The sequence below is a fragment of the Schistocerca nitens genome, chromosome 9, assembly GCF_023898315.1.
Source record: "Schistocerca nitens isolate TAMUIC-IGC-003100 chromosome 9, iqSchNite1.1, whole genome shotgun sequence".
NCBI classification, from domain to species: Eukaryota; Metazoa; Arthropoda; class Insecta; order Orthoptera; family Acrididae; genus Schistocerca; species Schistocerca nitens.
In genome coordinates, this window is record NC_064622.1 from 168,920,014 (window position 1) to 168,936,138 (window position 16,125).

General features: G+C 41.9%; 1 protein-coding gene across 1 annotated transcript in view; it reads left to right on the top strand.

Moving 5' to 3' along the window:
• Window positions 1-808: 808 nt before the first annotated feature.
• Window positions 809-16,125, top strand: part of LOC126204085 (uncharacterized) — a 36,084-nt gene continuing 20,767 nt past the window's right edge. Inside the window, exons 1-2 of the mRNA XM_049938504.1 lie at window positions 809-838; window positions 11,898-12,119. Of these exons, the coding sequence (XP_049794461.1) occupies window positions 809-838; window positions 11,898-12,119 (252 nt within the window). The remainder of the gene's footprint in view (window positions 839-11,897; window positions 12,120-16,125) is intronic.

Genomic DNA, 16,125 nt, shown 5'->3' on the forward strand with positions numbered 1-16,125 from the left:
AAAACCTGAGAAATTCCACATGGAATTTGAGTCCCTGAATGTGCATATGTGAAGTCCCTTGCGTAACTCCTAAAATCTAAGAAAGTTTTTGTACTGGAACACACGAGATATAATGAGATATAGTTCACAATTCAATTTTCATCACAGTTAGATATTTTATCATTTAGTTCGAAACGATTAGTCATGTTGCAATATTTGCGCTTATAGAGAGGTCTGTGAATCTTCTGGTACATCTGAGACGTTACGATCTTATAAGCGGGAATACTGTGAACACTGTATTGGGCTGTTTGACAGGAACTGTGAGTTGCCACTGCGAAAAGGAGTAGTGGTGCATACCTACGGTTTTCCTAGTAGCCTGCGACTCCATAATGAACGCAAGAACTATGTTACGAACTCTGTGCATTTCTTAATCATTTATATCACATTTACGAGCCTACTTTGACATCTGGTACATTTAATAAGTCGTTAGCGCAGCAAAATTAAGGTAGCGAGGTCATCAGGAGTATGTTTAATGCAAGCTGAAGAGGACAGTGCTACCAACTTCTTTGAGCGGTGTATAGAGAGAGAGATGACTAAGAGCTTGTACCTATCGCAAGTGTTTACGGTTGGCGCCCGGTCTTGCTGGGGGCAGCATTGCGCATGCTTGAAATTTTGATGCCTCGTTTACCACGCTACTGGCAGCGAATGTATTCTCCGCTTTCACTGTGTCTATGCTGTGCATTTAAGAATTCATGGCGAGCACTTTATACTTAATGGGCATGGAAACAAACATGTCAGCGATTCTGACACCGGCGCTCAAGCAGAGAGGATGGCAAAAGCCAAGGACCTTCCTGATCCGGTGCGTACAGTAACTGTTACTCTTCTGTTTCTCAAGTACTTTTTCTTAACAAATCCTTTACAACATCCGTTATGTTTTTTTGATTTTCCAAAAGTTAATACAAGGGTTCCTCAGTAGAATATATTCCGTTGTTGTTTCCCTCTTTTTCTTTAGAGAGTTCATTTAATGCACAATTCATCACAAACTGTTTCCAATTTCTTATTCCGCTATATCTGCCGACTGGCGTAGATCATGAGTTAAGCTCCTCGACTCGCATTCTGGAACAATTTGGTTGGAAACACTGTTCACTCGTCCTAATTTAAAATTTTGGGTATTATCCTTTTATCTCTCCAGGTAGTTCAGCGTAGTTCCTTATAACAGGCTGCAGCCAATTTTCTTCCAGTTTTTGTACAGCTGAACTCGTATTTAGACCCAGATGAACTCGACGCCGACGGGATTTTTATGTCTCAATTTCTTTTCTTTTTCTTGTTTGTTCCTGTGAATGGAGGGATTCAAGAATAAGCTATTACATGCTAATTGACGATGCTACTTACAATTATAGACAAATATTTCCTACAAGGACACCACAAGCCAATCGGATTATTGTGATCATTTAAAATTTGTGGTACGTGAAGGTCAATACTCAAAAATCAACCGAGCGAGGTGGCGCAGTGGTTAGCACACTGGACTCGCATTCGGGAGGACGACGGTTCAATCCCGTCTCCGGCCATCCTGATTTAGGTTTATGGTGATTTCCCTAAATCGTTTCAGGCAAATGCCGGGATGGTTCCTTTGAAAGGGCACGGCCGATTTCCTTCCCAATCCTTCCCTAACCCGAGTTTGCGCTCCGTCTCTAATGACCTCGTTGTCGACGGGACGTTAAACACTAACCACCACCACCACCTCAAAAGTCAATCACACTAAGCGTGTCGATGCAACTCTAAAAAATTCTCGAGAATATCGACTTTGAAGTTTTCCAAACTTCTATAATGCCCTAAAGTAAGATGGCTCTTTGATAGAATGCTCGACCCCCCCCCCCCCCCCCCCCCTACTCAAAATGTAGTCGACCCCGTTTCGATTCCAGGCTGTGGTAAAATTTTACTCAAAGGTGCGTGTTCTGCGTATGAGCATTCATGCAAAGAGTATAGTACATAAAGATGAAAGAACATAATTTGTAATGTATAAATTAACCAATCCTTATTAACAAACTTCTGTAAAAGACCAGTATTTAAGAATTTATATTTGCAATGAAAACTGGATTTTTTCATGCGCAATAAGTATTTTGAAATAATGAGACGTACGTTTTTCATAAACGTGATATTCATGCAGTGTGGTCAGAAACAAAGAGTTTGTTGAGGTTCTGGGAAATAACTGTTAGGAAAATAATGCGACACGTTGTGCCGTTTCCGAGTTAATTATCATTCACATTAGCCAATCAGTCCGTTGAGCGTGCAGATTTAAGTGGCTCGCCGGATACAGATTGTGTCAATTCCTCTCATAGTGTAGATGACAGCGCACGTGGATGCTCAAGTCTTTGTCCCGGGTCCGATCGTTACTAGTGTCCCAGTTACAGTGTTTGTATTGCTTCCTTGACAGGTTCCAGAAAAGCAAAGGAAGAGTATTGCAGAAAAGCAAATGAAGAATACGTTTGGAGACACCGTGTCTGGGGGAGGGGGGGGGGGCGCCTGATAGTCTAACTTCAATGCTAATTAACTAGCAAACGCGTATCGAATTCTTTCCGTCACAGTTATTTCTCAGAACAACCTTCTCGCATTGTTTCTGACCACCCTTTATATGTGTTAATTATCATATATTTGATGAGATTTATATTTAAATGACGTAGGTATTCGAAGTGAACGGAAAAGGAACGAAAAAGACTCGAACCAGCTATCCAGTGATTACCATTGTCGAGCAATTCCCCATCTTTATGAATTTTAAGCTAGACGGAAACGCTTGTAGAATATGCATCTTTGTTTAAAAATTTGCATCGGCTGGGTATTATACCAGGTCTCCCACTTTGTAGGTGGGCACGCGATCACAGAGCTAGGGTCTAAAAATCGACCCTACTTCCGTGTATTAAAGGCGCTCGAAAAATTTAAAGTCGATTTTCTCTAGAATTTTTGGAAGTTGTATCGAACTTCGTTGTAGATTGACTCTGAACTTCTGAACATAAACAAATTCAAAAATCCGACTAACGTGTGGTCTGCTTGTTAGTGTGTTGTAACCAGCTTCTAACTGTTGCAGGGCACTCTGATTATATTAAGAGACACGAGCTAAGCTTGACAAATTGTCAAAATGACAGAAAGAGATTGAGTTTAATGGCCTCGGTACACCGGCGAAAGCAGCTACATTAAAGAGGGTTCATCATCCACTTGAAGGGAAGCTTGCTTAATTTCACTAGTTCATATCTCCATCTCAGAAGAGCCCGTACGAAATTCTATAGGTGAACTACACTTATTTAAGCGAATATTTTGCTAATGAACGAACATAATTTTTAAAAGCACAACATTCGCATAGACTTAAGTTATCTTAATTTTCTAGCACCTACATTTTCTGTATTCCGATACTATTAGCTATTGTAATGATGTAAGACGTCCGTATTCTCATGAGTGCTTCATTTATCACTCCTTTTTCAGATGAAATGAGCTTATTGACTGAGGTGTAATGAATGGTGAAAACTGGTTCAAGTGAAAGAATACGATAAGAGAAGCAAAAAATGTTATTAAACACGAGTCCGCAGACAAAACCGTTTGTGAAATATCCGCATATGTGTGGTTACGATTCGCCACTGACTTCAGAATGAAATGTTGTCGTAGTTGGTGAAAAAATAATTAAAATATAAACTTTTCTCTTAAGTCCCCTCTAAATAGGCTCCAATTTCAGCCATGGCTCATGGTTGGAGAACGTGGTACATAATGATGAGCACCAGCACATCTCGTTGCTGATGTAAGACGACATGTGACACGAAAATATGGTCCAAGGTGGAAAGTCAAGCAGGGTCCCTACCTCGACCTCCAACATAGCTTGACCTCAGTCTTCTAGATTTTTCGATCTGGCGTCGAAAGTGAAGTATATAGCACCCACCTTGATACTTTTGAAGAACTGGAACAGCGAATTGTATAGTCTTGTAAAGATTTAAAATGTGATCCCACTGGTTTTTTAAATAATTAGTAGCGATATTTCATTGAAATGCGAGTATTACAGTGGAACTCTAAAATGTAACGAACTTAAATGGTATTGTATTTCTTGTGAACTTGCGCCATAAGTGAAATCTGAGATCATTAGACGGAGACAATCGAAAAGCGTACATTTCGTATTCATACAGAAGTCAGTAACGGCTCGTGTGGGGGGAATCATGTTTACTGGAACGTTTTTGCTTCTGTTGCTATATATTTCCACCTGTGTCAGTTTTCGCTGTTAATTGTGGAACAGTCTCCATCATCGCATAAGGACTGCGAAGACACGATAAACAAGCTCGGGGCTCGTACAGATCATATAGAAAATAGTTTTTCCTTCGCTCCACTTACGTGTGAAACAGGGATGAGAACGACTGACTGTAGTACGAGGTTCCCTCCACCGTACACCGTACGACGGCTTGCTAAGTTTGTATGTAGATGCAGATGTTGATCCAGATGACCTTGTGAGTCGCGTAGAAAACTCCATGAGGTTGTTTGTGAATGATGCTGTTGCAGTTAGGGAACTCGAAGGCCAGAACATTGAAGCGAAATGGAGGAGAACTTGCAGCATCTCGCAATAGACATCAATATGATGTAATTACGTATAAGTAGTTGGAAAGACCCATTATTGTTCGATTAAATGATTAGTGATCAACCGGTGACGCACCCACCTGCGATGTCGAACTCCCACGTATAAACCGTTATATCTTCTGAATTGTGTGTCTCACACTGATATACTTTTGTAGGTACATTCAACGGTATGCATAGATATCTCCTGCAAAATGTATTGCGGATAGACTTGGGCATAAATAAGTAATAAATTAAAACATAATGCCTAATGCTGAAGTTTTACTGCATGAATAGCGAAAGTGTAGCAAGCGATAAACATTTACCCTTTCATTATTTTTGGGGGGAATGTCAGCGTGAAAAAGTTTCGAAGAGGTCTGAAATTATGCGTAGAGTTTGGTGGAAGTTGCGAAGCGCTCTCATATTCAAATAGTCATTTTCGCACCGTGAGTTGCTCTCGCTCAAGACAAATCCGCAGTTTCTTACTTTAATCCTTAATTTATTGTGTTAAGACTTTAATGTAAGATTGTAGCTTTTAGTGAGTGGATTATGATAGCGATTTAAATTTTTAAATTTGACCAATAATTGTATGAGGTACTGAAAATAAAAGTTTATTTTTTCTGGAAGTGTTTAGATACAGAACGTGCAACTGCGACTGATGCCATAAACCCGGTTAGACATTCTGTAATACAGATCAGTGCAAAAAGTGACAAACGTTAAATGTGTAGGAATACGCATCCAGGGCGGTTTAAAGTGAGACGACCACAAAAAAACAGATAGAAGGAAGACTAGTGCCAGAATAAGATTCGCTGGAAGAATTCTGAGGACATGAAGTCCATCCACGGTGGACCGATTCTTGTGTAGCCGTTCTGTCCATGAGTTTGAGAACCTTATTAAGTTGGATTAAAAGAGATCTAGCAGCGCCTTTCAGCCTGGGTTTATTTAGCAATCACGAGAGTTAGGCAGAAAGATGTTAGCTACAAGCGATGCACTATGAATCACGGAGTGGTTCATTCTTTAAATTTCGAGGATTCACTTTACAAGAAGATCCAAACAATATTTTAACTTACTCCAACTTAAAACTCGTGAAATGTCTATAACGTTAGAATCAGAGAAATTCGATTGTGTATAAAGGTTTACTGACAGCTATTGTTCCCAGATATCACACGCCAATGGAACACCAAAAAGAAGAAAGAACTGACAGAGGTATACTCGAATTATCCTACGTCACTAGCCGTACAAGTAGATTCAGACATGAAGAATTCACTGCCAATAAAATTCTTCAATGATGTTGACCGCATTGTCAATATAAAAGTTTGTCCGGCGTTTCGGCCACCATTGCAAGTGGCTTTCATCAGGGCTGTGCTGATGTCTACGCTTACGTGAACAATTCAGTCGACAAAACTATACAAACGCTGCAACATGGAGTATCTGATTGAAAGAAACTTTTTGGATTGCAATACGACCCTAAAGAGCTTCACTATGTCTTCTGATCAATCCAGATACTTACAAATTTTTCATTAGGCGTGCTCATGGATGTTGTTCATGTTTGTACCCATCCTCTGTTTGAGACCTGAGGCACGTTATGTGTGTGCTGTTTAACTGATTTATTTCATACAGGTTCCTAGAAAATGTAGAAAAATATTCTACGTGGACGTCTGTGTAAAATGTCAAAAGGTTCAAATGGCTCTGAGCACTGTGGGACTTAACATCTGAGGTCATCAGTTCCCTAGAAGTTAGAACTGCTTAAACCTAGCTAACCTAAGGTCATCACACCCATCCATGCCCGAGGCAGGATTCGAACCTGCGACCGTAGCGGTCCCGCGGTTCCAGACTGAATCGCCTAGAACCACTCGTCCGTCACTGCAATGTTAAATTGACTCGTGCCCTTACTACATAAAGCTACTAATGTTAAAACACACAGAATTAATTTGGCTAGAGGACGAGCAGAACAAAAATTTCTAAGAAGCCAATGTCGCACGAGTGGTAGTGTGTGATCTGTACAAGCTCTTCAGAACTAATGAGAAGGAATCTTCCCGTGAATTAGATTCAAAAATGCCAAACGGCGGTATTACGAATAACGATCCGTTTTGCAAGCGATATTAGTCGCTCACAGAGGATTTGTACAGCACGTAACACGTATAAATGCAGATATTTTTGTATGTGGTATCGTAATACGGGCGGACGTCATCGTGTAGGCTGTTTTCTTCTTCGTCAAACAGTTCCCGCAAACACATCACATAATCTACGAATATTGTCTAATGTTTTCTGCACGGTGGTAACTTCACCATTAAGTGCACTGCACCTGCAGTGTAGACTAACGGCTCTGCGTCTAGCGTGCACATTTCAACACCTGACGTGCTGTCCAAAGGACAGTCATAATATTAATACGTGGACACGTAAATTGAAGTACCGATTTTAAATATTAATTTCACAATATGGCAAATGAAACTTACATAATTCGAAAAGTACTTTGGCATAGATGCCCACAAAGAAAATATCAAGTGTGTACATAGGCGTTAAGAGTGGTAAAAATAAATAGGTGCTTTCATACTCAAACCTGTGATAATATCTTTTCTGTCTCGCATTAAAACTGAAATACTACCAGGTTTTGCTTTGCTTACCGATCAGGTGCTGTGGAAGAAATGACGCACGAGAGTAACAACATTTCATGAAATCACATTCCAGGTGCATTGACGTGTACTTGCAGTAACACACTCTTATAGGCAGCTACAATGTGATAACTGTTAGGTCGATAATGTCAGCCGTAGAAACCAAAATATCATAGTAACGAAGTCCGTATATAACACTGAATATCGGCATTGTCATTTCGATTATTTTTCTGTAAGACTAATTTTGCAGTTATTTGCCGCCGTTACCAGAAAATTTGAAGTAAGTTCCTAATTTTTAATTTCTTCATTTTGAATAACTACTACTTCTGACTTCTCTTATTATACGGAAACTATATTTTTTTAGACTGTGTAGGAGTAGAACGCTAATAGGTCGGAGCGACAGATGCAGAGCTAGAAGGATAAAAGTTTTGCGAAGAGAAAGTAATAGGAAGGTGGACGTTCGTGATGAAACGTCTTTATTTGACGTTACATTTAAATGTGCACTGAAGGTAATTCCACATAATTTTGACAGTTACAATTGCTATTTTGTGGATTTATATTGCAGATTTTGTGATTCAAAATATTTCACATCAGACGTTACTATAAATGACATAACGGGAGCCGCGCTGGATTAGCCGAGCACTCTCATATTCACTTTAATTACCCCCTTCAACACATCCCCTGACATTTTTGAAAACTTGTTCATTGACTTTTCGTTAGGTTTGATTACATAAAAAGGAGATGACATTTTCCTTTTGTATATTACCTCATATAGTGCGAGTCCAACACTGCTGTGCCACAACAGAAGGAAGGTAAATACCCCAATATCACAGTCATTGTGACATTTTGGCAACCATGTGATGAACACATTCTGTTCTCCCATGATTGAAGGAGGAAAGGACTGAGCTTCCAAATGGGTAGGAAGTAGCGTAGCTGTTTCATCATATCGTATTATGCATGCCAAACTTCCATGGCTTGTACCACCATACTTGCATACTGATATGGAATTGTAACCCTTGCTATGTAATATGAAAAATGGCCTGTGGTGGTCAACATGTAATTTGTTTAGGTAACAGACCTAGAATAAGGCCGGCCGCGGTGGTCTAGCGGTTCTGGCGCTGCAGTCCGGAACCGCGGGACTGCTACGGTCGCAGGTTCGAATCCTGCCTCGGGCATGGGTGTGTGTGATGTCCTTAGGTTAGTTAGGTTTAAGTAGTTCTAAGTTCTAGGGGACTTATGACCTAAGATGTTGAGTCCCATAGTGCTCAGAGCCAGCCAGACCTAGAATATCCATCCTTACCAGTTCAAATGGTTTGGATGCTTCGGGTAATTTTTGCAATGATACTTTTTGATGTCTGATGTCAGCATGTTGTGCACATCGTATTTGATTTTTGACACAGTGCTTGATATCTTGCCTCCTCACACTCCACGAAAACTTTTCTGCTACCCAGCTATCAGCAACAGTCCTTTTCCCTCAAATGAGTGAATTTCTAAGGGACCAAACTGCTGAGGTCATCGGTCCCTAGACTTACACACTACTTAAACTAACTTATGCTAAGAACAACACACATACCATGCCTGAGGGAGGACTCGAATCTCCGGTGGGAGGGGCCGCGCAGTCCGTGACATGGTGCCTCAAACCGCACGGCTACTCTGCGCAGCCCTTTTCCCTCCATGACATGCTGATACATGGTCGTGTGCTTGCCCTACTACTCATCTTGCACCGCTGCAGGTACCGCCAAGTGTGGTCCATTCTTTATTATTGTGCACAACACCCCTTGAGCATCGAGAACTGTGGCTATGCTCCAAATACTTCGCAGTTTGTGTCAGCAGTTTGCGCTTCCTTTCAGTTAAATTGTGAAGTGCTTATGTAACCTTAATCTTCCAGCTCAGGTGTGTTTCTTGCCTGGGTCGTGTATCACTTTGCAATCGAGTTCATTCAGTTTCAGAGCCCAGTGCATTAACCTCCTTGAAAGACCCCTTAACTCAGGTGCCATTACAACATACAATGGTCTGTTACAAACCTAAATTTCTTCGTAAATAAGTAACAACAAAAGTATGTACACAACATGGTGTGTTACAAGCTTACATTTCTCCCTCTACATGTCACAACAATAATATGTAATCCAATAAATGACAGCCAACATTTCTTTCTCTGTGGTTGACTAACTGTTCTCCTCTTATTTAAATGTCTCAATGCATATTCCATCAGATGTTCCTTACCACCTTGGTTGAGAAAACACTCACTGGGAATACTAAGACCAGACTCGTTGTCAGTGCTCCCTTTAATTTCTCGATCGTGACCTGACAGTTGGTTACCAATGGAATTTTATACCTTTCTGCAATAAAATGTATAATGGCGCAAAAATTTCGACAAATTCCTTGGCAAATAATCAATAATAATTACAGTGTGCTAAACATGATTAAAGTTGCTTCAGTGTCTGTGGTGGCAGTAAATCATGTACCGCACTAATCAAACATGCATCTTCACGCCATCTTGGCTAATAAGATGATGCTGGTAATGTTCTGAATGTTCTGAATGTAGCCTTTAAAATACTTCCTTCAGTCGCTGTACTTGCTCCTCCAGGTCTTTACAAAATACAGTGATATTGTCAAGATGAATTGTACACTGTCTCTGATTGTCCTCTAAGCACTTTCTCCAATAGCTTCTGCAAGATGGCTGGTATATTCTTAAGGCCAAATGGCATCTGTTGTAAATGCAGTCTTCGGCCAGTCTTCCACAACCACTTCCAATTGATGGTGGCCACTCTTCAAATCATAACAGCGTATTCGACGGGCATCTACAGCCAAACTTTTGCATGTTGAACAACTGCAACTGTTGTAAATCCTTTGTCAAATGCATGGTCAGTTTCTTAATTTAAATTACATTATCAGGTGCAAATATTATAGTGGTAAAACCACTTTTGCAGTCTGATCCCTACCCTTTCCTTGAAATTTGGAAAATTTTGCAAATATCAATAGTTAATGGGTTAAAATGCGGCAATGAAAGTGGAATCTCAGCTGAAGCCGCTACAGGACGGAATGCGCTACTGTCATAGAGGAACTGACAGGATAACCAAATATAAGCCGCGAAGGAAGTGGCACATGCGTTGAAGCAGCTTTCTGTGTCGACGCGGCTTCAGCTAGGTTCCCAGTTGCATTTTAGTCACTGACTATCGCTTTTTGCGAAATTTCTCAAATTTTAAGGAATAGGTTGGGACCAAAATTTAAAAGTAGCTTGACCACTATAATATTTGCACGTGATGATTTAATTTAAATTATGAAACTAGTCATGGCTTTACTAAAGGATGTACAACAGCTGCAGCAGCTTTTATTCAACGCTCTTCAAATTTACTCTGAACTAGGTGATCTAAACTCTCTGTTATGATGGCAGCCGCGGTTTTGCGCTCAAATGTCAGTGATGCCATCAAAACTTACATTTCTTCGTTCCATTCAATTATTTCTTTAGTACAACTGCTCCCCATGGACTATCACTCTCCTCAATAATGCCATCAGCCGACTGTTTATTGATGAATTCTTCCATTATCGGTTGCAGATATCTAGGTATTTTGTATGGCTTGTTGTACACTGGAGCGTTATTACGAATTGGTATCTTGTGTTGTTGCTAGTGGTCACAGGATTGAACAGATCTGCAAATTGCACCAACAAAGCTTCCACAGGCGACTTATCTGTTCAAATGTTTTACCCTCTCGCATAATGCAGATGCATCGATGGTCTGTTTGTGACAAAGGTCTCTATTCGACCTATTCAGATCATCTTCGTTCAAGATGTTAAAGTTGGTAATCAATAAAGCCTTTCGCAGACTCACTTCCTCAAAGAAAAATTATTCAAACTCACTGGAACGATGTAATTCCCATATATTTCTCTCAAGCGTACTGCATTTCTGGACACAATAGAATCTGAGTCATCACTCTGTTCTAACAACTCTGCTATACATAACATTTTGCAGATACCCAGAGTAAGCTTCTGTGCCTCTTCATACTTCAACATATCAATTTTCATACGACAGTTATTGATTTTTAATTGATTTCACACGTTATCTGTCATTCGAAGCTCATATATTCTAAAGTATCTTTCATAGATATCGATTCACTACAAATTTCAACATATACTTTTATTTAAGCTACTGCTGGTCTTTCAGTCTTCTGATTTCATTAGTTCCTATATACTGGAGTAACAATATTCGTGCCCGCATCTCGTGGTCGTGCGGTAGCGTTCTCGCTTCCCACGCCCGGGTTCCCGGGTTCGATTCCCGGCGGGGTCAGGGATTTTCTCTGCCTCGTGATGGCTGGGTGTTGTGTGCTGTCCTTAGGTTAGTTAGGTTTAAGTAGTTCTAAGTTCTAGGGGACTGATGACCATAGATGTTAAGTCCCATAGTGCTCAGAGCCAACAATATTCGTCCTGAATGAGATTTTCACTCTGCAGCGAAGTGTGCGCTGATATGAAACTTCCTGGCAGATTAAAACTGTGTGCCGGGCCGAGACTCGAACTCGGGACCAGTAATATTCGTCCTCTCTCCGTCATTATCTACTCAAACTTTAGGTGACTACCAGTAAGTCGTGTCAACTGCCCCTGCTTCCTAGGATTTCCAGCATTTGCCAACCGTTATTTCTACGTAATGAGCTTTGCAGTTGTAGATACTTGCTGCTCCCTCCTATCAACCTACTGGCCTGCCAACTCATGCGGCGTTGCCTTGTCCGACAGGTGGTGGACTTGACGTGGATGAGCCGGGCGCTGGCACCGGTGGGCATGTGGGGTCCCTCGGGCGGCAGCCGGCTGTACTACGCCTACTCGCTGTGGACCATCGTGCAGCTGGTGCTGACGGCCGCCGGCCAGGTGGCGGGGCTGCAGGGCCACTGGGACGACCTGCAGACCGTCTTCACCACGCTCTGCTTCGCCTTCACCGTCACCTGCACCATCATCAAGGTTCGTCATCGTCATCTCCACTCGTACATCAGAACACACAAGAGCGACGGGCGTCGCAAAAAAATTATACAGCGAGTTCAGAAATTCCCGTTACAAACTTCTATCACTTGTAAAGGGGAGTGAGTAGAAAATATTTTGTATTGGAGTCCATGTCCAGGAACGTACCGTTTCCGTGGTAGAACTATTCGAAAACATGTTGGTAATGCGACCACTTCTACAGGTAATTGATTAGGTGTGATCCAGTATGTCATTTATGATAATAGCCAAAGAAATTACTCGTGTACTTGTTGACGGGTTCTCTTCAGCGTGATGCAGTACAATCTGTTCTGGTGTGTGACTTCTCCTTGGAACACCACAGTCACACCTGTTGACGGTGAAGGCACCCTTTCTTGAAGCCGTTCCGTAATTATGCCGAAGAGAGAACGCGATGGAGTCGGCCGTCGTGGAGAATGATCTTGATATAGACGCCGAGCTGCTCTTCCATTACTGTGAGCTTCGCCAATCAAAAGGATCTTGTCGGTGTAGTCTGCAAACTTGTTCTCAGCCATGTTGCTCTAACACTCACTGACACATGAATGAGGCCCGAACCAGGTCAGAGGTGGGATAGAAGTCAAACGTCATCAGCCGATCCGACGTAAGCAGCCCGCAGCATCACCACCTTGTTGGGTACTACCCAGCAAACATGTTTTCAAACGGCTGTAACAGGGAAACAATACATTTCCGGACGTGGTTTTGTCTTGAAAATATTATGTGCTCACTCCTCTCTACATGCTGTAACGAGGATAGGCGCAGCTCTCTACAGCTCGTGGTCTAGTGCCAAGCCAGCATGGTAGCTCAGCGTGTTCAGTCAGAGAGCTGGTTGGCCTCTGTAATAAAAAAAAAAAAAAAAAACTGAGTGAAAGGATCAACAACGAACTTGAACGGATGTCATGAGACTTCCGCAACGACCAAACACAACGATAAAAAAAAGTGCCTAGCGTTGCTGCCTCTGGAACTTGGGATCCTGGGTTCGATTCCCAACAGGGTTGGGGACTTTCTCTGCCGAGGGACTGGGTGTTTGTGTTATCTTTATCGTTTCATCATCATCGTCATTCGTGTCAGTGTCTAGATTGAAGTGTGTAAAAATTGGGACTTTGTATGGGTGCTGATGACTGCACAGTTAAACGCCCCACAACCCAAACACCACATCATATAGATGCAGATGTTTCTATTGGTGACTGAGGACGATGTACTGAACTGCATTACATCAGTATTTACGTCATCTGTAGACGGATAATTATAGCCATTACCAGTCGTATGTTTTTAAAGTGGTTAGTACCTCCAATCACACATGACAAGAGCAAGCCATTACTGATGATATTCCCCTGGGCAGCCGGGCAGGTATTGAAGTTTGGACGCGTGTTCACAAAACGATTAGTCTATACTGACAGGCGTAGTTCACTTACGGAAGCAGCATTACTGCGCAGGAAAACATCAGGTCGCAAAGTTTTTGACGTCTGTTGATGATATTAAGTTACCACAAAAAAATATCTGCACTTACACCCATTACACCCTATATGTATATACAGGGTGAACATTTCCACCGCATTTATTGCGGAAATGGAAAGTGCTATTGATGTGCCGTTTTCACAGAACGAATGGGTGGTCAGGGGTTCGTATTGTTCGCCAATAAATAGATTGTAATAATACTTAGAAAGTTTATTTTGGTTGTACAAACATACACTGTTTTAAATATAACAGTGCCTATTGACATTAAAAAACTAAAAGTAGGGTAAATTAGAATGTAAGTGGTGTTTGTTACAGGAGTCTATTGCGAGTCGTTTACGAGATTCGTATTGTGCAAAGTACCATTCAGCTTGCGTAGCCGCTAGGTACGATGTTGTTATGTTTGCTTAAGTGTGCTGTTATGTTGCTTGAGTGCATTGCGGCTTGCTAGTCTATTAGTGTATAAAAGTCCAAGCAGTAGTTCGTGAGTGTACGACGGGATTTACTAATGCAGAAAAAACCGACGTGCTCATGACGCATGGAGAGTATAGGAGGAAAGCAGTTTGTTCTTGTACGGTGTATGCGGCAAGATATCCCAATAGACGTCAAGTGTCTCGACAGTTCTTATCAACCTCTTCAAGCAGTCACGTACAAGTGATCATGTAACACGTAGACAACGTAACAGAAGGAAACAAGTGATGACAGAAGGGGAAAATTAATGTTCTTGCTGCTAATACAGTTGATCTGCACTTAAGCTCCCGCGCAATCGCTCGAGAAAGTTTTATGAGCAGACAAGTGTCCTACGCATTCACCATAGATAAAGGTTCCATCCCTATCACATCTGTCTCATCAAGAGCTGCATGGAAACCGTTATGAGAATCGTGTCAACTTCTGTACATGAGCATTAAGACAGGATGCACCACATGTATCATATATCTCTATTTAGTGACGAAGCCACATTTATCCATCATGGCCAGGTAAATCGCCGAAACGTGCACTATTGGTCTGCTGACAATCCCTGCTGGCTTCCTCCACGAAGTGTAAGCGTGTGGTGTGGGACAGTGACTCAGCTCAAAGGTCTGTTTTTCGAAGATGGTTCAAATGGCTCTGAGCACTATGGGATTCAACATCTGAGGTCATCAGTCCCCTAGAACTTAGAACTACTTAAACCTAACTAACCTAAGGACATCACACACGTCCATGCCCGAGGCAGGATCCGAACCTGCGACCGCAGCGGTCGCGCGGTTCCAGACTGAAGCGCCTAGAACCGCTCGGCCACACTGGCCGGCTTTCGAAGATGAAACACTGAACGTACACATCGTAGTCACCTAACACATCATCTATCAGATATGCTAGAAAACATTCCTCTGCAGACTAGAAGGAACCTGTGGTACCAACATGATGGCTGTCCAGCCCATAGTGTGCGGAGTACCACAGCATGTCTTCAAGAATTATTTCCTAATCGTTCGATTGGACGTAGAGGACCTGTATCTTCGTCGGTCCGTTCCAAGGATTTGACGCTTGTAGACTTTTTTCTCTGTGCGGAAAGCTGAAAGACGCTGTCTGCAAAGATATACCAACCACGCACTATGACATGCAATGACGTATTATTGCAGCCTGCTCCGAAATCTCCGCTGCAATGCTAGCACGTATGCAGCGGTAGTTTCATATTAGACTGGAAGCGTGTATTGTTGCTGCCGGTGGTCATCTGGAACAGAACTTTTGTGATCAATTGCCTCGTTGCTGGTCAAAATCGACGTAACTAGTGTAGACACTCGCGCTGTTCTTTAGTGTGTGCTGCCACAGGTATTGTACAACTGTTGGTGTGTCGTAAACGATTCGCACTAGAGTGCTGGAACATTCACCACTGACATTCTAATCTACTATACTTATAATATACCGAGCGAGGTGGCGCAGTGGTTAGACACTGGCCTCGCATTCGGGAGGACGACGGTTCAATCCCGCGTCCGGCCATCCTGATTTAGGTTTTCTGTGATTTCCCTAAATCGCTCCAGGCAAATGCCGGGATGGTTCCTTTCAAAGGGCACGGCCGACTTTCTTCCCTGTCCTTCGCTAATCCGATGAGACCGATGACCTCGCTGTCTGGTCTCCTTCCCCAACACAACCAACCAACCAACCAACTTATAATATGTTAATGTCAATAAGCATTGTTCCATTTAAAAAGTGTATATTCGCACAAAAATACACTTTCTAAGTATTATTAATCTATGTATTGGCTAAAAATAAGAGCCCCTGACTACCAATCAAGTCTGTAAAAACCGAGTATCAATAGCACTTTCCATCTCCGCAATATTTGCGGTGCAAGTTTTAGGTGATTCACCCCTATACATATGTGAACATTTCACTTATCTGCTGAAGACTATTTTTCACATTCACAACAATAAACATTCAACTCAGGGATGGCTCATGTTTTATATATAGGGGGAGGCGGCGATATTTACCGATCGGAACTATGATTACAGGGTATCTAAGAAGTTTAGAGGCTGCATCCCCTTTTATT